General features: G+C 41.3%; 1 protein-coding gene across 1 annotated transcript; it reads right to left on the bottom strand.

Moving 5' to 3' along the window:
- Positions 1-3,771: 3,771 nt before the first annotated feature.
- Positions 3,772-13,816, bottom strand: SLC16A12 (solute carrier family 16 member 12). Its single transcript, XM_054277151.1, has 6 exons — positions 13,707-13,816; positions 11,955-12,058; positions 10,575-10,718; positions 7,576-8,167; positions 6,250-6,509; positions 3,772-5,152 (listed from the first exon to the last, which is right to left on the bottom strand). Exons 1-6 carry the CDS (start codon positions 13,814-13,816, stop codon positions 4,890-4,892), a joined length of 1,473 nt encoding a protein of 490 aa, XP_054133126.1. The 3' UTR covers positions 3,772-4,889.
- Between the last annotated feature and the right edge of the window lie 13,313 nt (positions 13,817-27,129).

Here is a 27,129-nt window from a genome sequence, read left to right as displayed (position 1 = left end):
TAAATTTTGCTATTGTTTGTAGTATCCTTTTCTAATTTCCCAGTAATGTCCCTGTGTTTGATAGAGCATAGTACTCAGGGAAAACTAATGCTCTACTTCCAAAATGTTTCTGAGCCCTAGCCACTAGTGTAGCATGAAGCAAACTGGTGACAGAGCCCATCAAGAAGGATGTGCACTTTAGTTTCTAGCCATCCTGGAGCGTTCCTGCACCCACAACAGCAACCCCATACAGACAGGATGACAAGCCATGAAGGAGTGCAAAACACTGATGCCAGATCACAAAATAACAATAAACCTCTTCCTTCTCAGCTCTCCTTCAGAGAATCTTTTATACCACGAGCAAAAGCAATCAAGTGTACATATTGCAAACACTCTCTTCCTAAGAATCAGCTGGACCAAAATCCACCCTTGTTTCCCAGCCACCTGCCAGATCCTCTGTTACATACAAAGGCAACCCTGCCTAGGGAAGGAGTGGTGAGGAGGGAGAAGAGGGGGACTGGGAACAGTTCTGGCAGACCACTCCTGAAAGCTGGCTGCAGCAGCAGTGGGGGCAAACTCAGGAACTGGTGACATGACATTGCTGTGCCCAGCTATGGGGACAAAAGGGTCTGTCAGACAATCTCACTGCCTCTGTGAACCTTGAGAGCTTCTAAACTCAGCACCAGTCCTATCTAAATTCCACTGAGGGCATGGAGGGTGGAGGGCAGGAGGGAAGAATTCACGGAAGACATGGTGCAAGCCATGGTGACACATCCATTCTCCCCTCTACACTGCCACCAGGATATCTCCTGAAAAAAGAACCTTGAAGAAATAAGGATAAGGTATAAATTATTTTGGAAAAAAAAAAAAGTGAGCCTGAATTTTTATGAAGAGTCATAGCAGCTCAATCTGCACAGTGAAGAAACTGTGAGGCATAGTAATGCAAAAGGTGTATTTGTTGTGCCTCACCTCCTTTGTACTCTGCAGGACAGCTCTGGACCACAGATGCCTGGGGATGCTCCCAGGTATCCAGCCTTCTGGATTTGCCTGTCTGGTAAATGAGGAAAAGCGTTATTTCCCACAGGGTGGTGCTGCTGCATTGCCTGGAATGGCGACACGGGAGCAGGTTGAGTTGGAGCTTCGGGAGTTAGAGAAAATGAAACACACATTTTTGAGAAATACGTGGGGGTTTTTGGCAAAACTAGAACTGCACAGAGGCTGAACACACCTGTCAATTAATTCACACCCAAATATGAATACAACCCTGAAGCTGATGCTAGCTGTGTAGGGGGAAAATGACTGAAAATAACACTTCAGGAAGTATCAATTTATGACTCAAAAGCACCTTCTAAAGTATATAGAAAATTTTACTGAAATACACCAGAATAATCACTAAGAAGAAGGTATTATTTATTGAGGCAAACCCTACTAAGGACTTTGCCGTGCTGACCATGAAGTAGTGTTACAGTTTAAGTTAAACAAGCTCTTCCTTCTCACATAAATTTGTAACACTTTACAAAGCAACAATGTTTGGCAATATAAAATACATTCACCGTATAGTAACACAGCCTTTGTCTTTCCAGAGATAAATTATTATCCAAGCTGATAGGAATGTTTCAGGAATATTTTTTCTGAAAAAAAGAGTTATTTTTCAACAGAAGGTACTTGACTTTTTCAATGGTGCTTTCACACAACTTTCCAAGGTACAATTTATTAAATGTTCCAGATTATCACTAGAATATAAATAATTTCAAAATAATTATTATTTCCCCATTTCAAACCCCGTGGAATGGAGACACATGAGATAACTTCAGCAGCTGTGAGCAGTTTCACTTCCATCTCTTCACTTCCACTTCACTGAACTTCCATCCACTGCACAGAGCAGAGCATAATCCCAGGTAGGATCCATCTGAGGCAGGATCTGTTGGACAGATGTTACCCCAAGCCAAGTCCCACCACGCTGTCCTGGGGAGCCAGACAGGCTCAGCAGTGCAGTGCTCCAGCCGAGCTCATACCCATCAACGCTTGTGTCCATCAGGGCTGGTGGGAACACAGAATTGCAGGATAGTTAAGGGTGGAAAAGACCCCTAAATCCTCAAACATGCAGTGTTCATCTGGCAAATTGTTCACAGCTAGCTCGGGTATCTTGATTTATTCCCATACTAAGCCATGCCAGGAAATGTCCTCCATGGAGGACTGCCTGAATATTATCATCTTTGAAAAAAAAAATATTGCCGATACCATAAATCGTTCTTTAAAGCTATTGTGAGCCAGGGATTTCTGTAATGCATTGCCTGAAATATTTCACATGGCAGGATGAAGGTGATCTGTTCAGCCTGGGTTCTGTGGAGCAGGAGCTGGAAGTTTGGCCTGAGGCTTCACCAGCCTGGATTGCATTCCCATTTCTTCCACTTGCAGGTCATTTCTGCTCCGCTTCTTTCCTTTTGTTTCTTAGTGGGAGCATTCATGACAGGGCTGATATTTCACAGTGTCCTTTATGCACAGAAGTCTTTATTGCAGTATATAAGCTTTTCTCCATTGACTTTAGTCACAGCAGAGACAGTATTGGAAAGCCCTGAAAGAATTTTACCATTTTCTACAAAAGGTCTGTGGATAAAACCAGTTGAATGTTTGCTGCTAAATGAGATATTTAAAACAGTAAGTAGTGCTTAAAAAAAAAAAGGGAAAAGCATATGAAAAAAAATCTTGAAATAATAAGAAAATGCTAATAACATATTACATAGTATAATTTACTATGATAAAAATACATATAGCATTATTCCAACAGGCTTTTACAATATGCAGTTCCATGATGTGCTGTGATGTGATAAACAAAGTAATTAATTTTTTGTAAATTTATTTACAGTGATAATTTATAACTTGTTCCAAAAAATTGTATTTTTGATTGACCACACTATTCCCTACTTTTTAAAATATTAAAATATTAAGATCTAAAACATTATCTTCATCAGTACTAATTAATAAAACCAATTAATTTTTTTCCACATGTGCATATTTTTCCTAACTCATTAAGAAACACCCATGGATAATTTTTGGTTTTTTTAATGAATATATGTTAAAAACTAAACTGGGGCCCAAGAGTCAATTTTCATGCTGAGCTGAAGAAAAGTTATGTCATTGGCTTTAAGAAGACTTTGCACTGCTATTGCTTATTCTGTGGTCTGTGCACATAGATCATGCTACGGGCTCTGACTACATTCCTAAAGCAGGACAGAAAGAAAGGCTTAATTTAAACACAAATCTATTTTAATATGTTGTATTTAAAATACACTTGGATAACAAAACTACTTGATACACATGCTATTCATATATATGTGTGTGTGTATATAAAATACATTATACTCCTATGGCTGTACTCTTGGTCTAAATCAAATTGATAAATATCAGTCTATGTTGCTTTCACTTCCAAGGCACAGAGTGGAAAAGGACACCACGAGCAGCCATTGAACACACTGCAGAATAACAAAACTACTAGTTCAGTGTAAGTGAAAATTATTTAGACTCTGATCAATTTGTTAATGAACAGAATACAGCTTGATACAGCATTAAAACACGGAAACTATTTGTATTGTGGAATGTGAAGTTTTCCATTGCTGACAATGTATTCACTCTGGAAATGTACAAAATCACAGTATTTATTAGACCATCACATCAGTAAGTTACTCCATGAGCTACATGCACTCCCTAGCTCCTGTGAAGCAGCCAGCTGCAGTATATTCCTCACACAAGCAGCAGGAGACTGTCAGCAAGTCACAGCTCTTGTGTTCTGGCCATCAAGGAGAACTGAGCTGACAGCTCCTCAGATGGTACAAATGAGCAATTGGCACCACCTGAAGATGCAGTTTCTGGGTCTGAAAAGAGACAGACTTGCCCCTGCAATACACAGAAACAATTCTGCCAACATCCTCTCCATTATCAGCCCAGGGTGGGCAATCTCTCAGCCACCTGGTTGCATGGACTCTAAAGTTCTCTAATAGGTGCTGATTTTACAAGAGGAAAAGGCTCTGGGTTTGAAAACACCGGAGCCTCTCTGGTCTCTTGGGCTGCCTTTGGGCTTCTTCCAACTAATGCACTTAAAGCACATTTGTCTATCAGCATGCCCGGTCCCATGGTACAAATTTACTCCTCTTCAGATAAGCAGAGCCACCACTACACATTTTCCACCCTCCAAGACAAGGATTAGCTGAAAGATCATACTCTGCATGTCAATGTTTAGAAGTTCAAATTTTAAAGGTATCCAGAAGAAAAAAGGAAAAAAGTAAAATTTGCAATAGAGCATGTGGGAAAGCAGGTCTAAAACCATATTTGAAATTAAGTTGAAATGTATGTACAAAGTTCAGGCACATTGTAAAAATTAAAGCTGCTCCAGAGATACTTTCAGCATAAATCAGTTTCCTGCCAGATTTTCTTAAAAAAAAAACCAACCAAAAACAAAACAAAAGCAAAACAAACAGATGACTTTGGCATTTGAAACACTCATTTGCAAAGAGTTTCATGCAGACTGATAAATGCAGAGATTTTTTCTTGGTGTGTGTAATTAGTCCATTGAAACATACTAGACCCAAATGAAAAAGCTTGGGTCATTAATAGTATTTTTAAATGTAAATGTTATTGTTCAGTTTTGGTGACTGATCCCTGTGGAGTCAACATTGCATTTCAAATAAATCTGTGAACACTTGTATCTACAAACTCTATTTTCAGTCTAGCTTTCTTCTATTACTGCATCAACTTGGTATTACTGTTGCTGTATGTAGATTTAAGCCAACTAAAACACGACAGAACAATCTAATTGAGAGGTCTTGTTTCACAGGAGAAGTATATTCAACAGTGTAACACCACTGAGCCACATCTGTCTCAGGTTGTGCCCTACTGAATCACAACAGCACTTGTCACCTCTTGCTGAAGCTGTTTGTATCCACAGCCAAAAATTCAACATCCCTTTGGTCTAACTCTGCTGTGACAGAATAAGCTATTGCTCCATTTGTCCAGATGTGCTGTTTCAAGGCTGTGTTACCGGTGAGGGATGGCAAATGTGTTCTTTTGATTTTCTTTGCTAGTCTTGCAAAGCACAATAGTGCTGAACTAAATATCATAGAAAATCCACACAGGAGAAATGATGCAGTATAGCTGCCAGTTGTGTCCACAAGCCAGCCTGTAGGGAAAAAAAAATAATTTAGAAATCCACCAGTATTCTCATGGATAATTTACAAATCCTGTTACCCAGTTATAAACTTTTGGAGTTATCACATATAAAAATGATCAAATAATACATATTTACATCACCATCACTATACTTTTACATCCTGGTGCAGAGAGGGATTTATTCTCAGCAGGCAAATAATGTCTTTATAGCCTTTTATTTGGAGGTCAAATCCACAAGAAAAGGCAGAGCAGTCATCACCACATTACTAAATAAACATCTTCCAACTGCCTGGATTTAACTGGCAGTCTTTAGAAGGCTTAGAGAGCTCTAAGATCTTCATGCAGAAATATTTATTAAGCTGTGGCCAGGCTCATGCTTCACTCAAAACAATTCTATTTTGCAATAATTTTTGCTATGCAAAATTAAATTAAAAGCTTAATGAGCAGTGATTAATTGGGAATTGATGTAAACATCAATTTACAAAATATGCAACATATATAGAGTTGGTTGTTTGAAAAAGATCTCAGAGCTTCCACAGTATTAAAAACTGTGTCAAGTGCTTTCTAAAGAATAAGGGTACAGCTCTCATCCTTACTTCACTGTAATGGTACAAATGGCAAAAATGATGGTTAGATATTACAGGGATGAGTGTATGACCAAGCAGGAGTGAAGCTGACTCACCCACCTGTTCAAAGCAATGTAGAGACTAAATACAAAAAGAAAACATAAAAGAAAGACAAACTTGGAATTAAACTCTCTTTAGAGAGATTTAGATTTTACAAAATCATGTAATTTCACAGTGGAATCTTTTACTCCTTCTACTTGCACAGTTTCTAAACTACGAGAAGTGCTGATGTAGCCGCGCTTAGAAGCCTATTTCATACTGGTTTGTTTTTTAAATTTCATCTCACCCTGTATTTGGAAATCATCCCACCAAGGCCAGGATGGGAAATCTAAAGAGTTAAGAATGTCCAGGTGTGTTATTCCTTTACCCAGAGGCTGCCTTCACATTCGCTATACATTTGCTAACTTTCCTTCCCCTTTACATCAATAGGTAAATCTGAAGTACTGATAAGGTTGTGGGGAAGTCATTTGGCAAAACTGACCTGCCACAGGTGGGCTCACTAGATATGGTATGGCATGGAGAAAATACACAACGCCCAGTGCTGATGATAACAAAGGAGTTCCCACTGCATCTGCTGTCACAACAGGGATCAGCGTTACATAGGCTCCATCAAAGTAGCCAAAGGTAAATGAGAAAGGCACAAGCAAGGGGAAGCTTTGGAGAACTGGCAGGAAAAGACAAGAGAGGCCATCCATTCCCACAGCAAAGAGGTAGCAAAAGTACCGATGTTTCTTCAGGCACCTGCAAATTTCAAAACAGAAAAGAAAAATATTATCACTGAAACCAGCATTTCAGCTTCTATGCCCTGGCATGCAGTGCTTCAGTCTCTCTCTCTTTTCTATGGCTCAGATCAAGTCAATTGCCTTACACAAGCCTTCACTCAGCAGACAAGCCCAGGTCAGGAAAGTTGCCCACCTACAGCTGCAGAAACACCTGGCCAGCAGCAGCCTGGTGCCGGCTGTGTTCTTCAGGATGTTCCTAGTGACAGAGCCCTGCTGCCAGGATTTTGCAGACTCATAAAGTTTCAATGTTCAAAGCAGTATTTCATTGGGCTTTACATCCCAGCTCAGCAAGGTGCTCCCAGTATTATGCATAAAATATTGCAGTATAGCTCTCTTAGCTGCCACCTTTCCAGTCAGCCCTTAAATGCAAGTTAGTGTGAATTAAGTGAGATGGCAATTCCCTCCCTTCCTGCTTCACAAAAACAATGACTTCTCCCACAAACTAAAGAAGTGCAAAGAATGCATACTTTAGAATCAAAATCCTTGCTAATTTGGCCAGTATCTACTGATGTTACAGATACTGTACACTGATGTTCGGAGTGAGCTGAGTTCACAAAGCATGGTGAGTTCTTATACTGGAAAATGTATAACAATTTTCAGTCAGTCCTTCCTAGCACATGCCTAACAATATTGGGCCAGACCCTGGACCCTCTTCTATAACTTCTGTGCCTCCCAAGCAACACAAAAGAGATGGAAAAGCAGAGGAAACAGGGTGAAACCCCCTTGGAAATAGATATGGAGAATCACACCCAACATACCTCAGGCAAGGGGTTGCATTTCCACTATCAAATATACAAACACACCATTTTTTCAGGAAAAAAGGATATTAAACCAACTGAATAATTTCAAAAGAGACAAAAAGATTAAATGGCAAGCATTCCTGAAAGTTAGACTCTGTTGGGGGTTTTTAAGTTACACATGCTAGAGAAAGGGTACATAATGTTAGCTATTATATGTATTATACCTTGCTTGCATCCAGCCTCCCACCAGCTAAAGCTTCCCCTTGATCAGCCAGAAGCCCTTACCTTCTGTCTGTGAGCCATCCAAAGGTGATATTACCAATGATGTCTACGACACCAAGTATGGACATGAGGAAGGCAGCCTGGTGATGACTCACTCCAACACTCAAAGCATAAGGCACTAGGTAGACAAAAAGAGGGCTGCAGCCATATGCCATAAATAAAATTGACACTGCCAGCACCATGAAGCCTGGCATCAGCAAAAAGTCATATTCCTTCCATGAACAGTAGCATAAACATTCATGAGGCCATAATTTGATTAAAGGTGAACAGATGGACATTCGCTTTAAGTCTTGTTTCTCTGTTTCAGAGACATAATTCTGTTCAAGCAACTCAGGAGCAGTTTTACAATCCTCCTTAAGAGAAATAGGCCGCATCAAGGCACCACAGACACAGAGGTTTAGTACAAAACCTCCCAGGATGAGCAAAGCTCCTCGCCAGGAAAACTGCTCAATTAAGAGCTGGACCACAGGGGCCAGGATGAAGGTACCAATTCCACTTCCTGACATGGCTATTCCATACGCCAGCGCTTTCCTTTTGTTGAAGTATTTGCCCACCATCGCAATGGCTGGAGAATAACAAAGTGCAAATCCAAGTCCTAGAAAAGAAAGCAAAGTGCAGATGGCTTAATACTAAGCATGACATATGGAACATATTAAAGCAAACCACATAATGCATTTTCATTAGTACCAAAGAATAGAAAGCTTTTTCTGATTCTGCATCATGCAGCCCAGTCTGAGTGTGATGAGAAACTAGGATGATGTCTTTCTTCCACTGGCAGGGTCCCTGACTTGACAAACCTAACTGATGACCATTAATCCACAATAATAAGACTCAGACAGAAGTAATGGTCATAACAAGAACAAGGAGGATCACTAAACATGAGAGAATGGGTGTGCCAGCCTTTCATGCATACAAGATGAGGTCTTGCCCCAGGGTCTGCACCAATGCTGACACTGGACACACTGTCCTGATGAGGCACCACTTTGTGTTTTGGTCTGTTGCAACCCTGAACATTAATTTTCAGGTCTCTGAAACACAGTACAAAGAGCCTGTCTCTGTTACTAATATTCTACAAAAAACCTCTCTTGGTCTGCTAAACAAACTCCTTGCAACAGCTGCTTGGGAGTCCTGACCATTTTAAATCCCTGCCTACAAGTAAAGAGGGGAGGAAAGCCTCAGAAAGCCAGATCCAGTTGAGTAAACAAATAAGATTCATCTCTTGGATGGAGAAAAAGATTGTGGTCTCTGCTGCAGAATCAGAGAGCAGGTTTTAATCATCAAGTGGTTGCCCTAACACTAAAATATGTATTTCTGAATCAGTAATAGAAATTAGTTCCTGACTAGGGTTTTGGAGCATGTCCTAGGTTGAGGGTGAAACAGTCCCCAGTGCCTTTGGCAGAACTTGCTGATAGAGGATAAAACAGTCCCCAGTGCTGTAACTGGCTTGCCACATCCTCCTCAAAGGCCACACTGTGTGAGGCAGCCACTAAACCTGCCAGGATGGAATAAGAGGATTAGAGGGACTCTGGGCAGTGGGTGCCCAGTCTGGCACCCCTCAGGAGCCGAGGGGACAAGCAGGGCACAGAGCTGGGCTTGGAGCTGTACAGGCAGCAGAGCCAGCAGAGCAGCCCTGAGCTAGACATCATCACTCAAGAGCTATGAAAATCATACTTTATTAGGCATATACACCATTTATTTTTCAGTGAGTTGGCAGGGGGAAAATGTCTCAAAAAAGCCAACAAATGTCCTGAGGAAAGTGGAAAGTTTAGGGCTGAAAACATTTTCATACTTCGTAGAAGGAACCCTGCTACTTATTGACACTCCCCAATCTCACCTCTGCTTCACTCCTTGGTTTCAAGTCCTGCTGCTTTTACGGATTTAGACATTCACTTGTTGTGTTCCCATCTGCTCTCTGGGTTGGGGGCACCACATCTAGCCTTTACCAACAGTTCACCTCTCTGTTCATCAGCTCCCACAGGCTAAAAGTTCACTGCTTGTAATGAACTTGGCTCTTTACTACTCCATGTAAGTTGTAACTGCCTTTCCACCTCAGTATTCACAGCAGCCCCCACTAAAGAAGCCTCAGAGGTATTAGCGTGGTTTATAGCACAGTCCCTCGAATTACAAGAAGCCTTTTTATTTGTTGTGAACACATTTTGTCAAAGATTAACATTGCAATACAGGAGCAACAGGCGCTAAAATAAGGATTTTTTTTTTTTTTTTTTGAAACAAATAAGCTGTTGGCAGCATGTGAACTGCAGTAATTCCACCAACTCGTTACTAAACTCCAGGGGACCAAGTACAAGGTCTTATATCACCGTGGCTACCAGGTCAGTATTAATGAGGAAGGAATGTCAGTGTGACCACAGGCCCCTCTCAAGTTCCTCTGTGCACAACAAACACAGGCAGATAGGACAGAGCAAAGATTTGTTTTCACCATACCTGAGCAAAAATGGAGGAGCTGCTACAGCAAGACTACCAACCAGCAATTTTTTTTTGCTGTTCAACTGGAATGTAATGCAGACAAAAGTAAGGCATACAGCTGAGGTGCCTGGTATTCACCAAGAGCTCCTCTATTCTTACTTACATTTATGTTTTAGTTTAAACGTTTTTCCCAAATATGCAAATAAATTAGGGCAATCTAGAACTTCTGCTATAACAAACTCCTCCCAAATCCCAGTCAAAACAGGGAAACCTTTTCATGTACACCAACTGCAACAGCAGTTCTTCCTCACCTCCCATAACTTCAGAACTTTATTGACAGTCCTCTCTCCATCAGAAGGTTAAGTTGCTTTTGCAGGGTGCTGCATTTGTGTGATATGAGATCAGTTAGTGCTGAAGCTCTTGCTGGCACAGCCTCTGGTCTACAATCATGGGAACAGGTCTGAGTATCTCTATTTGACCAGTGCAGTGTCAGTATGACATGGAGAAGAGATCACCCATTGTTTTTAGCATTTCTGTCTTGTGTTCTGGCAGCAACAAAGGGGCTGAATGCATCCTACCTGTGAGGACTCCTAATGATAAGTAGAGATGTTCCAGACTGGTGGCGAATGAGCTCAGAATTAGTCCAGTAGATGCAAGCAGCCCTCCTAGCATGATACCAACTTGGCAGGATACATGATTACTGATTAAACTCCCAAGCGGGGCTTCAAAGAAACAAATAAAGCTGGAGTTAATGGCAGGTCCTCACACACAGTTCACTGCAACAGTTATGGAAGAAAAGGAAGCAGGAGGAAGCAGGAGAAAATGGTGTTTGCAGCTACAGAGTGGTCTTCCAACATAATCCTTTCACAATGGCATGAGCACCAAATATAAAGAAAAAACCCTCTAAAAGTCAGGGTAAACCTGAAACTTGCAGTACCTTTCTCAGCTGCCGTATCTGTAGATCAAAGTCATTATGGAACACAGCTAATCTGCAGTGTCAGGGGATCAAGACAGGTCACAGGAACAGCCCACACTGTTATGCTTACAACACTCAGACTTTTCCCCACCTGGAATTTGCACTTCAGCCCTCAGTAACTTTAGGTGTCCTTCCTCACAACTCCCTGGATTATGGGCTCTGGCTTAGACACAAACAGGAGAGGTCTCACATCTTTTGGACAATCTCCAGGGCTGCTACCCTTCTCCTGCATTTCTCCAACTCCAATGACTCCCATACCACCCTGCCTCTGCCATGGGATGCCATCACCAACCCTCTCCCCTTCTACTACCTGCAATGCCAGGGCAAGGATACCCCTATTTCTCTCTTTTCCCCAAGATATAACCTGGCTGTCACAGGTGAGTTGTTGCATCTCATTCTTGCTGTGCCCCTCTGCCTTTCTAGCAATTCTTATGGATTAATCTCTTCTACAGGACCAGGGCATGGATTTTCACCAAGCTGTACAGCTTTAAAGCAAACCCATGAGAAATTCAGTACAACTGCTGTGTTGATGCACATGATTTTTAATAATAGCAAATTTTCTTTTAAGAGAGAAGACTATTTGTAAATATACACTTTTGATAAAAGGAGGATGGTTGTGACTTGATCTGGAGGCAAGATGTACATCCTGTGCTACATCTCAAATATGACTCCAATCAAAAGGCAAAAGAAACAATTGCTCAATTAATAGCTCTCAAACATGAGGTGTCCCAATAGACCTGAACAAAAGTACATTTCTGAAAAATTAGATCATTTCACAAAACAAAGTTCTGCTTCTTTTTCTTCTTTCATGAAGACACTCCCTTGCAGAACTGTGTTGGGGGAAGCAGCTTGGATATACCATACCCCAGAGATCCCACAGTATCACTCTTTCCCAGCTGACTCCACCAACTTGTGAGCATGCTAAAAACAGATGGAGCCAATGCCAAAGTAGCTACATTACTCTTGAAAGGGTAATACACACCACAAAGCATCGTAGCACAGTCCACAATGGAGTGGATCCAAGCAGTTCTGGCATAATCCTGCCCAAAGTATGCCTGAAACTCCACAAAAAAAATGGAGATGCACCTAGGACAAAAAACATGAACATCAGTCAGTTAAACATGGAATATCTGCCTCATGGAAAACACTGTTCTCACTCTTCAGGTATAAAAAGTACCCACTTGAAGGTCCTCTCCAGCTCCTGGGAAAATCAAAATTGTGGTTGTGAACATTATATCATCACATGTTTCTTGCTGGGGTATCTGCTGCTAGAATTTTTATGACTCGGTATTTTGAACTAAAAGGAAATTGAAATGCTAATTCTCCCCAGTAACTTAGAGCCCATATGATGATGTTGCTTCCCTGGCACACAAAGCCCTGGCTTCACAGTTCTTCCCTGGCCTTGTTGCTCACTGTCCCACACCCGCACAAACTGTGAGGGTAGGGTCAATGTAACACCTGCAGAGCAAACCCCACCTGCAGCTGTGTGCTCATGGATGGACAAGTGCAAAGTAACTCCTCTCAAACAAAGAATCAAAACACAGCAGGAGCCTGTGGACCTTCCAGCAGTTTAATAAAATGTTTGCAGGAGAGGTCCTTTCTCAACTTGACAAGTGTTACTGTTCAATATGTCCCTGCAGAGGAACAGATTAAAATGTTGCATAATTTCATTCTCTTTTCTGGATCAACAAGATGCCTTTTCCCAAATCAGTGAATGACCACTTTCTTCAGCTTTTTTTCTTGCACATCTTTCACTCTTCTATGTAGTCTAATGTGTGCCAGCCGCTAGATTATTTCCTGTATGTAACACATTGCACACACAAACATGGAATTAAATCCTATTGGAATTCTCTGCCATTATTATGGAATTGGTACATTTGTATGCATTAACTAACACTGGGTAAGTGTTTCTATCCCCTTCTGTGCTGTTGACTCCAAGACCCTAGATCCCTAAAGATTTAAGATCCCTAAATCTGGGAGCTTTATTTTAAAGGAAATAAGAACTTTAGGTAGGAAACACTGTATTTCCACTATACTGACTGCCCAACAAGTTTTCCTCACTTACCAGGGTGCTTAACTCTCTGCTTAATATAGCTAAATTGTCCATGTTCACACACACCAGGCTCCTCTATCTTCAGTCGACATCAAAGTCACTGTGAAAGCAATCTCATCCCAGATTGCGTTATTTTTATGCGAGGCAGCAGTTTAGTTCTTGTTCTCTCCTGTTCTTTCTATTTTGAGAAAATATTTTCTGCATATTTTGGATACCAGAAGGGTGCAGAGAGGAGTCTCTTCTCTAGGGCTCAGACCTTCTCAGGTAGGACAGTGTCTGAAATGCTCGCAGTGGGAGAAGAGGGTATTGACATGATTTTCACGTTGACTCAGGAATCACATAATTCACTGGGACTGGCAAAAATGAGCACGGCTGTGGGGTCAGAGGGACACAGCGAACCCAAAGAGACCCTACATGATTCCTCCCTCCCCAGCAAACCACACCAGCCTGAAATAGCTCTACCTGCCCCTGGCCTTGATTCTGTAAGAAATCAGGGAGCGGGTGCTGAAAGCTAGAGCAGCTGTCAGAGGAGGCGAGACTAAAACCAGAGGGCTCATAATCCCTTGGTCGTCCCAGCAGCCTTAGGGGTTTCAGGAGATAACAAACCCTCTTCCTATGGCGGAAAAGAAAAGAAAGCTAATGCCACAAAGAGGCCAGCAAGACAAGCAGCAGTGCCTTTACCTTGTCACGGCCCTGGTGCAGATGGTGACGAGGAAGCAGCCAGCGACAATCATCCATCCCCAGCCTCCGTCGGGAGGGCCAGCGTGCCGGGCCCGGCGGGATGAGGCCATGGCGGTGCCTGCGCTCCTCGCCTCAGGGACAGCGCCTGGCTGCGGCCCTCACGGCCGGTGTGGGCCCGGGCTGCTCGGCACATGGGGCTGCGGCCATCTGTGGAGAGAAACAGCCCGAGTCAGGACACACTGCCCACGGTGTAACATGAATGGCTGGGCAGAAACCCTGCCTCAGCCATCCCTACTGCAGGAAAGGGCTGCTCGGCACATGGGGCCGCGGCCATCTGCGGAGAGAAACAGCCAGGGTCAGGACGGATTGCACGTGATGTAACATGAATGGCTGAGCAGAAATCCTGCCTCAGCCATCCCTACTGCAGGAAAAGGCCACTTGGCACATGGGGCTGTGGCCATCTGCGGAGAGAAACAGCCAGGGTCAGCCACACTGCACATGCTGTAACCCAAACGGCTGGGCAGACACTGCCTCAGCCATCCCTACTGCAGAAAAGGGAGCGTTTCTTTCACATGCAGTTTATGAAAATTTGTTGGAACCAAGAGGGCAATGAAGATTTGAGCCAGTGTCTGGTATCATGCTTTTCATGATAATTTGGGTGATTTGTCCAGTACTCGCGTCCTAGCACACAATACCCTCTTCCCTCCTGCGTGTCACTGCATACACGTGCAAGTCACTTCACTGCTGCCAGTCCTCATCCACATCCAGCAGGCTCCCCACTCATCCATCCCTGGCCTGAACTGTATTTTCAAATGCAATCAATACTCAAACTAGCTACTCTTCCTTGTACACAGTTTAGTGTGAAAGTTTTGTTTGAGAGAATACAGCTTTCACCTTTGTATGGGAAGGGAATATTTACTCCACAATCAGAGCAGATCTGATGATAAAATGTCCTCTGTATTCTCACGAGCTAAACCCCAGATGAAAGCTCTAATCAGCAGGACACAGCAACTTAATTTTGTGAGCATGGACAGTTCACAGAAGGTTAGAGCTAGCCTGTTCCCCTCTCCTAACCACTTAAATCAAAACTGTGTCTGCATCCAGGCCATCAAATTGTCTCTAAATACACACTGGGTGCTGCAGGACACTGCAGGAGACCCACTGACACCCACTGGATGTACCCCTGGTGAGTAACTGAGTCATGTGCTTTGCTGAGGGGACCAACAAAAAGCCCTCAGTCCTTTTGCATCAGTGACTGAATGGCAGGGCTCAGCCAAGGGACCTGAAGTGCCCCAATTTTCTCAGTGCAGGAACACACAGTGCTGGCTGTCAGTGCCACATTTCAGCCCGTGTTTCTGCCATCACCAGCAAGCCCTTAGCCTCTGGATGGATCAAAGACTTTCAAGACATAAGCAGAATATCTGGGATGCCTTTCAGTTTTACTTGAAGAGAAAGCTCAAATACCTTCCATCTCACCTCGATACAACAGATGCTGAGAATGCAAGATTCCCACTGACAAGAACCACAGGCTTCCCAGGAAGTGTTACCTGTTACGGCAGGTCAGAGGGCTACAGAGCCACTTAAAATGGCAATTCAAGAAAGCAGCTACATGGTTAAAGTGTGCATCCTCAGTCCTTGAAGCTGCTCAGACAGGTGATGCTCAAGGCTTGACTCTGCAAAGCCCAGATCTTCCTGACCCAAAACAGCAAGACACTCTAGAACTAGCCCTAAACACCACCACATCTGAACCTTTGGGAAGTGTCCCTCAGTGACCTCCTTGAGATACCCAGCTCAAAACCAAAACCAGAATTATTTTAAGAAAACATATACACACTGCCAAACTCAAAGGTGAGCAAAATAGGAGAAAACAGGTATGACAAACAAAAACCACAACATGTTGAAAGCTAGTAATATAGTTAGATGGAGTTTGCATAAGCACATGATCCAACACAGGGGGATCCTGGGCACTTCTGCAGAGTCTTTGCAGGGAGAAGCTCCTTATTTTGGGTCTAAGCAGTATCTTTCATTGCCCCTTCTACAGGAATTAAGGGGTTTTTGGGGAGTTGTTTTTTTTCTCTTTAGTGGTTTTTTTTTTTTTTTTTGGTTGGTTGGTTGGTTTGGTTTTCTTTTTCAAGTTTTGATTATTTAGGGTGGAAGAGGAACTTCCAGGAATGCCAGAATGGATAACAATAGCCCTTCCATAACAAGAAATACATACAAAAATGTTCAGATCTCCACATACAGAGCCCTAACTAATTTTAATGCACAAACAGCAGTAGCTGGGTGGCATGGCCTCAGCCCAGATCTCTGGCCCCACTTCCCAGGCAAGCCTCAGCTCAGTTCACATTTTTAGCTGTACATTAACGTACTTGGGAAGAATTTGATGGCATATCAGGCTAAGTAAACATAGATTAGGTGTTTGGTTACATGGTTACTTGCTGTTATTTTCCCAGAACCCTGCCAGCAAACATTTAATGAGATTACAAGCAACAGAAAACAACCATATTATAAAAAATGCCTGGCCAACATGAAAAGGCCACCCAGCCTCCCTATAGCAGATTAGTGCAGACCTCATCTCCTTGACTCCCCACTAGCTTCAAGGAGTGCTGTGCCTTTCACATCCACTGAACTAATAGGCAAGTTAAATTATTACCTTTCTTGTTGCTGCACATGTCTAAAAGCACTTATTATGTCAACCTGACAATTTCATTCGGAGGGTAGGAAACTTCATTTGCTTAAACCCCAGTGCTGTTTTCTAATTATCTGTATGGTGGATAGTACAGGCTGTAGACTCTGTAAATGAAGTTGAACAGCGAGAAAGCACACTTTATCTGGGCAATCATATCCTCCTCCTTCCCAAAAGCCAGTTTGCTCTCATGTTGAATCTTTTTCTCAACTTTTCTGGTACAGGATAAGACTATTTTTGAATATTTGCTCCACTGTAAGGCCTGGCAGCATCGGCTGCTATTATATCTCAGAGGTACATGAAAGTTCCTGCTGCTTGAGACAGCTGAAGGAAAGCAGGGTTAAAATATAATCTCATGAAACAGCTCTATACTTTGCTAGGTAATTTTCACCCAAGCACTAAGTAAATGTGCTTTGCTGTGAGTTCAAAGAAGATGCAAGTGGGGTGAAGATGGTACAAATTCTGCTGATCCTTTAGAAAGCCTTAGTTAACCAATGTGCCCTGGCAGCTCACTAAACAGTGACTCTGTTCCCCTAAGAAAAAACATTAGGTTTGATTTGGCAGGATATATCAGTTGCTTCAGCAGCCAGAAAGAAGCCTAGAAAGAAAGCAAATGCTCCTGAGAGCACCTCCCTTACCCAGTCACTCAGCAAGCAGAAAGGAGGGGGTGAGTTTACTAAAAAGGCACTGCCATAACCTTGTACCTCATCACAAGGTCCCTTTTGCCAGGAAAAGGAGCACAAAAATCCACGGCAGCTTAGCAACCAGCCAGCACAGCGACAGGAGCCCCTGAACTTTTAAACAGCTCACAGGCAGCAAGAGCTCGCTGCTCCCTGTGCCCACCTCTCCTGCCACCCTAAAGGTTTCATTCTTTGTAATTCGTTCAATAATGATATCACAACAACGTGAAAATGCAAAGTATTTGTATGACAAAGGACAGAGGAACAGCAGGTACAGTCACTGGGGCCTGCCTGGGGACCAGGGCTGGGTTTTTCCTACCTACTTCACCTGCTGCATTTACAGTGCTGGCAACTCCCTTGTCTCAAGAAGTACCATCTCCAGTGCTTTTTGAAAATGCTCCATTTGCAGAGGGATTCAGCTTCAGCCAGAGGAACAGGCATAGGGTGAGGTTTGTATCACAGCTGCCCCACAGAAGGAACACAGATCCCAGACCATAGTGGGGGTCCTACTCCACTACTTTCTTACTCTTCACCCTCTCCTGATTATACAAAATGAAAATGGTTCTGTGTGTTTAGATGCCTTGCAATTTCCTTCAGAACTGCATGGAAGGATTCTGTGCAGTTTATCCTAAGGGAGCTGCCCCAAATATGTATTACCAGCATAAGTAAGTACAGAATCCAACACTTACTTTTACCTGTTCCATAATGCAGAGATCTACATGTCAGAAAAATGAGAAAAAGACTTATCTAGAATTTTCTTTCTGGACCAGTATGAGACACACCCAAATAGTTAAACTGTATGTGCCATTTGCTGCCTTTACCATGAAGATGGGGTGGGAGAGGCCTGAGAAGCCTGTGACAGTCTCTGTGCCCAGAATGCCAGGACACACTTCCAGAACAGGTTCATGCACACCAATGAATTTAAACTGCACTTCTCTGGTGAGCAACAACACACACAGCTTTCAAAGTCACTCTAAGAACATCCGTGCAGATGAATTTTATGAACAAGTATAACGCAGCTTAAGCATAGCTGGAGAAGATTCATTAATATGTGAAAGGTAACAGATTTGCATATATTTACTACATGTAACCTACACACTTAACTCTAGGGCAGTTTACTACCTTCTTGTATTTACCCTATTCACATAGCTCTAGGCCAGATCTTCTCTTTCTTGTTCTTCAGATTGCACCAAATATTCTTTCTAGGCACTTGCTACTTTCATGTTGACCTCTTGTTTTAATACTCTCCTGCTTTCTTTTCCCTTTGACTGCTGTATCTTCAATGAAATGAAAAATAAACAAACTAAAGAACTATGAATAAAAGAAAAAACAAAAAGGGTGTGGTATGAGTATCAAAGACGGAAGAGAGAAGAAGGAAAAAGCTAGCTAACAATAATATGTATATTCTGTGGGACACTGGAGCAGAAGATTAAATATTTTACAGCTTTTGAATGAGTTCATTTCATTTGCTTGTCTTGAAGGATCAAGGATGACCACATCTGACCACCGACCAGAGTCCTTCCCAGAAGTTTGCTACCTTAACTTACACAGTAGAGTATATTTAAATGGGACATGGTATTGGATATGAGCACAGAAGATGCAGACAGCTGCAAACCCTCCATTGACAGATCCAGTTAGGAGACAAGGAGGTACTCTTTTTTGGGTTTTTTCCTGTTTGGAAAAAACAAGACACTTTTCCAGCCTTTTTTGCTTCCCCATATTTCCACACTAGCAATTGCATATCATGGTAGGCACTACAGCCAGAATTCTGGCAGGCTGCTAAATCCTAAATTGTTCTTAACTACATGGAAAATAAAGACTTCAATGCTGTACAGCTCTTGGGATGCAAACACTATTTCTAATCTAATCTATTTTCTCAAGTCAACAGCTGTCCCATTCTGTACCCTAAGTTAGCTATTTAACTCAAAAAAACCAGCTTGTTTTGATTTCAGCAGAGTCTATTTATCAAGAATTATATGATTATGACTTTGACTTGTTTAAAAACAACCCAAGAGGTTCTCTGTAACCCTATGTTCCTAAATAAAAATAACTCCATTGAGCACCTTAAGGCTGTCACTCTATATTGTCAGCTTTTCTCTGTTTGAATATGTGTCTGTCCAGACTCTAGACAAAAAACCAAGTTTATGTTTTTCGGAAAAGAATGGCTGATGAATCCATGGAAATATTCCTTGTGTGAGTAAGTAATCTTGCAGATTGTGCATGTCTTTACAAGCAGAGTACATATTCTGCTTCTCTGACCTTCATAAAACCAATATCATTCCAGCACTGCTACAAATGGTTAAAAAAAGAACTGCTTACCTGAAAGTTCATTTAAGGCATTGTGCCAGAATGAAAGTAAACAAATAAATATCTAAAAAATCCCAAAACCAAACCAAAATCCAACCTGACTTTTAATTGTTGCCATAACACTAAGACAAGAAGCACATTAAGACAGATTGTAGTAAGTGCTTCATACTTTTTCCAGTTTTTTATCCGTATTATTCCTGAATAAATCTGGATGTTTTATTTCGAAAATGTGTAACCAATTTTATACATTTTAGGAGGGATTTGCCTATGATACCAAATAAAAGCAACATTAATAATCTATTTTTTTGCAGTAGTACTTTGGGGCTTCTAATCATAGAGCAGTGTCACAGGGCTGGGCATCATACAAACATCTGATAAAACTTGCCCTCCATCCAAAATGTATCCAGACAGAGAAGATGAAATGTGTAAGAGCCCAGCTTATTAACTCCTATCACTGTGCTGAACAGCAAATGTTCTTTGTTTGCTTCAGTGAATGCATTTGAGGGAGGTGGTTGCTGGAGACAGATGGAACAGGAAAAGCAGTCTGGAAAGCAAAGGGATGCTAAGCAGCTGGTACAGAATGGAGGTGCCAGAGAGGGGCACAGGTAAGTGGGGTGACACAAAGGAAGGGCAAGAGTTTAGAAGACTCTCATTTACCCAAAAAGTAAAAATACTAAGAGCTGAAACATGAAGAAGATGGCAAAAGGAAGGGTTGTAGAGCAGCACAATGTTCTTTAGCTGCTCCTGTACCAAGCAGTCACTGGGAAAGGAAGGGCCATGCTTGCCTCCCCCAGCAATCACTTTGCCACACTGGCTGCCTAATTTGTCAAAGCTGCCAGAAATTGCTAAATCAAATGGTGCAGCTGGAGCCACAGCAGGAGTAGTTGCTGTCAGTAATGAGAAATGCAAGGTGAACATCCCTTGTGTCTTAAAACCATTGTGTGGGGCTTACAGAAAACCAACAGCCTGACAGAAAGGGTCTACAGAAAAAGGTTAAGCAAATGATAATGGAACCCTCTTGACTCTCTTACACAGCTTCTGGCTAGGTTAGTCCTTAAATAATGCAGTTTAACTACAGAGGGTAAAAAACACAAAGGAATATTTTTGTAGGAAAACACCTTTGCAGAGAAAGCTTGACTTCAACTTAACTCCACCTGAAAATGTGCATTTTTGATTGACACCCTTAAGGGTTTTAAACAGGCATTTCATTTCTCACTGTGATTTAAAGAATAGTGAGCCAGACAATTTTCCTTGAGTACATGTCTGTTACTGAAATCTGAGCTGAGACTGTCAGTGAGCACACCCTTAGCAAGGCTGTGATCACACATGTTCCATCTTATGATGTCAACATATGTATGTGTCAGAAATCTCTGATATTTGCTATTTTTTTCATATCTCTCAATTTTTCAATATTCCTACATTTTCCTATTGTAGAAACAGATGGTTTTTGGAATTTTTTTTAAATTTACTTATAATTACACTACATTTATCTGTTAATCTTGAGTTTTATAATATATCATTAATGATGATTAAACATTTCTTCAAACACTTCTCATTTACTGTTAAGCTTAAACATGTCATAGTACAATAATTTTTCTCAGTCATTCCTCTTTGTTCAAGGATCTTGTGCACTTCTCTGGATCAGGAACTTATTAGTGTTCTCTTACATCTTGAAGAGTTCAGAGCCCAAGTGGCATGGCTGGGTTTTTAACAATTCACACCAAAAAAAATACTTTTCACAGTCAATTTTCAAGATGTGAATCCTACTCAAGTGCTTTCTAAAAGGAAAGGAGATGATTATTTTAGAAAACAAATTCTGTACCTACAGAACAAGTTATCCAGAAGGTTGTCTCTATTTATCTGATGGTTTAGGGCTGCTGATAGCGTCAATTCATCATCATCTTCAATGTGCAATATTTGCCAAAGCTAATCAGGCATGGAAAGGCAAGGCAGGTTATTTCCTTTTGTTCACACAAGCTTATGTTCTGAAACAAAGCTATTAGGATCCTTGATGCCATGCCTGCTCTTCTAATGGATAATATGCACCAGATGATAGCAAACTGTCACTGTGACTATCATTTGTCTTAAGGGGTTTTTAGCTGTAATCTTAAACTCTGTAAAAGAGTCAGATAGCCCTATCATGTTGGAGCCACAAATTATTTTTCCTTTAATAATGTTAATATATAATCATTGTATATTGTAAATGTGCATTAAGATAATCCCCAGCAGGAATGGTAGAAATATCTCTAAATACTGGACAGACAACTGTTCAAGACAAAAAAACAGGGTGTCTGTCATTTCCTGAAACAGACTTTTAAAAGCAACTAGTGATGAATGTGGCTTTAGAGGGTTAGGGATTTCTGAGAAGTCATTGCAGAAATCACATTTACCTTATGTAAAAAGCATCATATATTATAATACATCCATATGTACATTCCAATGAACACATCTCTGCACAAATAAGCTCACATGTGTGGGCCTTCAGAAAGCACAAACCCTTCAGAAAGTAACAAAAAGGGAAGCTACTAAGTTGGGAAGGAAACATTAAATACTGAAATGAAAGACAAGGAAACAGACAGAAGTCAAGAGGAAGAACTTTTAGCATGCCATACAAAATATACCTCTGACCAGGAAGAATGCATTTGACAGCATGCACACAGTGAAATATGCATCTACTCACAAGCAGCTGTTTTGGTGAAATCACACGCAGGAAGTTAACAAACAACCAAAGTGTGTTGGGCAGATCAGCACATTCTTCATGCTCAGTCTTCCATTCAGCCTCACTGAGCCATCCATGTTTCAACTAGATCCTTGCTTAATACTGTATTTTAGTTTTTAGGAAAACTGTAAAGCCTTGAGAGAAGTGCCCCAGGTTCCCTTTGCCGAGTGAGTACTGGTGCAGCTGCTCGATTACATCATTTTCAGAAATGATCAGCAGGAACTTTCCATGATACTTAAGGGTGTGCTCCTGCTGGTCAGCATTGCAGCCCAGAAATACAATTTCTCAATTTTATGTTAAAGAACATTTCTCTTCACAGAATGTTTTCACTTTGGTAAGTGAAACACAGAAAAAAAATAAATCACCCTGTTATAACTTAAGTATGTTTTACCATTAGTCTCTATTTCTATTTTAATTTCTATTTTAATTTCTTTAAAAGTTACTCTCCATTTCCGTTTTTTCAGATGTTCCCATACATATCTTTAGCTTGTATCCTCTCACTCCACAGACACACAGAACTGTCAGCAAGCAGAATGTTACAGTAAGTGTTCAAAAAAGCCTGTGATGGAGATGTGATTGAAAAGAATGTTTGGAAAAATATCTGACCAAAAGAAGCACGGGATTATCTTAACTCATAAAAAGCATGAGAGCAAGGGCTTTGCACCAAGGGACCCAAGGGTGCCTCTGGCAGGAAAACAGACCTGTAAGTAGTGAGGGCAGACATTTTATAGAAGAGAAGTTTGAGTTCTAGCAGAGAAAGAAACAAACAAACAAAAGTTTGAGAACTCTAGCAGTTAATGAGACAGTATGTAGAAAAACAGGAAACCACTTTCCCCAGATTGTATCACATTTGTCTTTTCTCTTCACCATCTACACTGTAAAGCCAGATAGCTATAAAAGAAGGAGGAAAAGAGCCCATCTGGAGGAGCAAGACATGACGGAGTCATCTTATTAAATGTTAGAAAGTAATGATAAGAGAGCCTATAAAAGGTGAAATTTTAAAGTACTTGAAAAGGGAAAGAAAGAGGCTGATGCTATCTAAGACAAATAACCTAGAAATTTATGTAAGAACTGGTTATAAAAACATTGGTAAAAATTCGCTGTTTCTTCTTCCTATTAAACCTAGTCCTAATTACAGAAATATTTACAACCCCAGAACCAGCACAGCCTGCCAAATCTCCCATAAAACACCCAAAGGCTCTTATGAGCAATCTCTCAAATGGAAACACTTCAGAATCAAACCCTGCAGCCTCTGCTTTTTCATCTGATCCTACAGACCAACTTGCTGGCCATTTATCATAGCTCTTGAACCACTGAATTGGACAGTTTATAAAAACAAAAACCTGGCTAAAAAATCCAATAATAGATTGTAGAACTAAGTACAGGTTTTTCAACCTGGTACCATGTTGCAGGATGTACTCCATACAAGTTATAAGAATGTTTAAAAAAACCCAAACAAAGGAGTCCTGGCTTTTCACTCTGAGCTTTGTTATTCACATTACTGGTCAAGGAGCCATGCTGAAGAAATGCATTTCCTGCCTGTTTAGACTGGACAGCCACATGAGTATCATTTGGTCAAAGTCTCACCACATGTCAGCTTGGGAACAAAAGAACAAGATTTAACAGGACAACCCAACAGTTATCTTCTTATCCTGTTATTCCAGCCAACCTTGTAATTGTCTCTTACCTAGATCTCGTTATCAATAATCCTTTTAGTGGGATCAGTTTCACTTTAAACAGCTTATTACATGGATGACAAAGGAGCAAAAATAACTCAAGAATTATCAGAAAGCAAAAATCATTTCTAAAACCAATTTATATATATTGATACACAGAGGATGATATTCCTAAAAATCTTCTCACTGTGAAGTTAATTTTTTTCTCTAAAAATGAACAGGTTGTAGTGATTTTTTCAAGAACTTCTATTTACAATGGAAATTCACCTCCTATAGGGAATAAACTGCAACTATCAAGATAGTAGTATTTAAATTGCATCTTCTGAATTACCTGAAAAAGTAACTTGAAGCATCCCAAAGAAGAGTTGTTACAAGGAATTGTTGTTTTACCCATAAATTCATTGTCACCATAATAACAAAAAGATAATCTTGATCTCACACTAAAACTGACAAACAAAAAACTAAGGTCCAATTAAATTATTATCTTTTGTTTTAGTGATGAGATCTCTCACTGAGTTAAGTTTCCATTTCCAGTTAAGTACCACTGGTGTATCTTGGTGCCCTGAAAAATATTGGAAAGATGTTGGCAGCAACACCTGCCTATGAACCTACCTAAAAAAAGCTCTGTTGCATGCTCCAAATCATTCATCATTAGATAATTTTTCTTCTTGAGTGGGCATTTTATGTTAGGGCAGATTGCATTTAATAAATTTTACATTGCTACAAAGTTCTAAATTTACCTGAAGCAAAAATAGAATCCCAACAAACTTTTAATGAGTCCACAAGCAACAGCAGATTTCCTTTCCCACCTCCACTGCCACCCTAAAACACACTCCACTGGTTTCACACACTGTCCTGTCTGTCACCACCTTCACATCCTCTGGTATTTTCCCCAGACAGATTTTAGTTGGTGCACTGGTGCCTTTCCTGTCAGGAGGCATTGATACACTGCCAACAGCATTTACATGCTTGCTATAGTCTCTAGAAACAATAAAACTATGGGATTCTTTTATTTTCTAGGAGTTGCTTTGGGTACCAAGTTTTCACAACTGTCACCCAAGATTTACTTTCTCATTTAAGGTGAAAGTAAAAATTGCCTTCTAAAGGAGCACTCTGCAAAGTGCCTCTGCTGATACACCCAAGGTGCCCATGCAAGACCTCTCGTATGTAATACTTTGTTAACCCATGCTTTCTGGCAAACAGACAAAGCTTGCAAACTGACAAGTGTCATTTTACCATCAGTCTCATGTGGGCTGATTTTAAGTAGCTTGCACCACAAACCAAATGCAGAATTACATCATATGGGCTGCAGCCCTTCAGAGATTACTCTCCACTCCATTAACTTCATTAAAAATAGACCAGATGTGTGGGATAATTCTATTTATTCTTTCCAACTTGCTACTCCATCAGGCTAAATTAAATGGGCACTGATAGAAAGAACTCTGATCACAAAGAAGAGATGAAATACCAACTTCATGAAGAGCAGAGGATGGTGGAGCAGGCAGGGAATGAGTCACAGCTCATCCTAGATTTCCTAGAGTGCCCTGCCTACTCTACATCTGGATCCCTAAGCTAACCAGAAGGGGAACTGTTCAAAGCTTTGGATCTGTGCTGTGCCCCATAGAGCTAAACAGGGTACAGAAATAGCAGTGTTTGCTTCTGCAGGAAGCTGGCTCTGGCTGGGATTCACAGGGATGTTTCTGCTAACAAAGCGTTTTTGCCCTGCCAATTTTCATCGCAGCCACGTGCCAACCTGCAAAAAGGAAAATTAAATTTGACCAATTTAGTTGTTCTCCAACGGCATCCTGTTTTGACTGCTCAGATTTTCACGTATTTAGGGTGGAAGCCAGGTCCTTCAATAAATAATGACAGAAACTGCATATTTTTGCTGAGAGTTCCAGGGTCCTTGGATCAGCTGTGATGCTGCAATCAACACAGTCTTCATCCAATACTAATTTTTCTGCTGTCATCAATTTGTATTTTACGGCAGCTGCATTTCCCAAATTAAATATTTGGGCCACTTACAATGCAAAATACCAGATGCACAGAGAAATAGTCTGAACTGATTTAGATGAGGAAACAAAAAAATTGTTAATTCTATACTTAACTATGAAAACAGCTTTCATACAAAAAACTCTAGCTGCTGTTGGAGCACAGTATTGATACTGATCAAGTGGAGAAACTACCTGGTCTTTGCAGCTACTCAGTCCTTTCAAGAGGGAAAGTGCTGCTCCTCTCAGGTGCCTTTTCTTGCTCAGCTGATTTCCATTCCAATATTCTCTCTTCCCATAGGAGAGAATTTTTTTTCATCCCTTTAAAAATGCACTTTGGCTTTCTGCTGGTGTTATCACACTATAGCTGCCCAAAGAAAGTGTAATTTAAGGAGATGTTTGCATGAAAGCAGGACTGCTGAGAGACAGTCAACAGGGAGAGAACTCTCCAGGAACTGTGTGGCAGCAAGGACATGATGATGGACAACATTGATAGGCGGTGGTTTGTTATCCAAACTGACAGGATTGCATCTGGAAGGCTGCAATGCTTAAAAACAAACAAACAAAAAAGCTAACTACCAGAAATGTTTGTTTCTTTAAAAAACTGCAAAATAGCTGCCTATGAGAAGTGTAACAACACAAACATATTCAAATGGCAATAGCACATCAATTCTTCAAGGGCCAATTCAGACCAGTGAGCTCATATGATGAAAAGGGAAACCTTTATTCCCATCAAGTTCAGTGCAGTAACTAATTTCAAAACCAGCTGGGGATATTTATTGAACACTGACACTGTGGCACACTGGTATAGGCAAGGCTGAGTGTGATGCCTGAGTGTGGGCCCAGGAAATTTCAAACTCAATAGCTGAGAGAGTGGATTCAGCATTTCAGTGACAGAAAGATGAAGCTGACACTTGAATGTGAAACCATTTTGGGTTTGACTCTCCTTATTTCAGGCCTCCCTTTTCCTGTTCTGTTAATGACTTCTGTGGGAAATAAAGGTGATGAGCTTGAAGGGCTGATAACAGGGGCCTCTGGAGGAAGGGAATAAACACAAAGTCAAGAAATTACCAATCCAAATACTCTGGTACTTTTGGGAATACATGGGAGTAAGATAAACATGGAATCCATGCTCCACTGCAGTGTCAGGCAAAGACAGAGCAGAGAGGAAGGGGGACAGTGACCCCAGAGCAGCAGCCCAGCCCTGCACTGCCCCTTCTCAGCTGTGCCCCTTCTCAGCTGCAGGTTGCCTGAACAAGCTCCAGGCACTCCCCTGCCAAAGGAGCCTGATATTGTCAAACACAGCAGCTTGATGAGATAAGGCCTAAAACTGACAAGAGGAAGCATTTGACTGTGTCTGCAGA

This window comes from Melozone crissalis, unplaced genomic scaffold (genome assembly GCF_028551555.1).
Source record: "Melozone crissalis strain CALT ecotype California unplaced genomic scaffold, PUWL_Pcris_2 ptg000019l_1, whole genome shotgun sequence".
NCBI lineage: Eukaryota > Metazoa > Chordata > Aves > Passeriformes > Passerellidae > Melozone > Melozone crissalis.
This window is presented reverse-complemented; position numbering and strand designations above follow the sequence as displayed.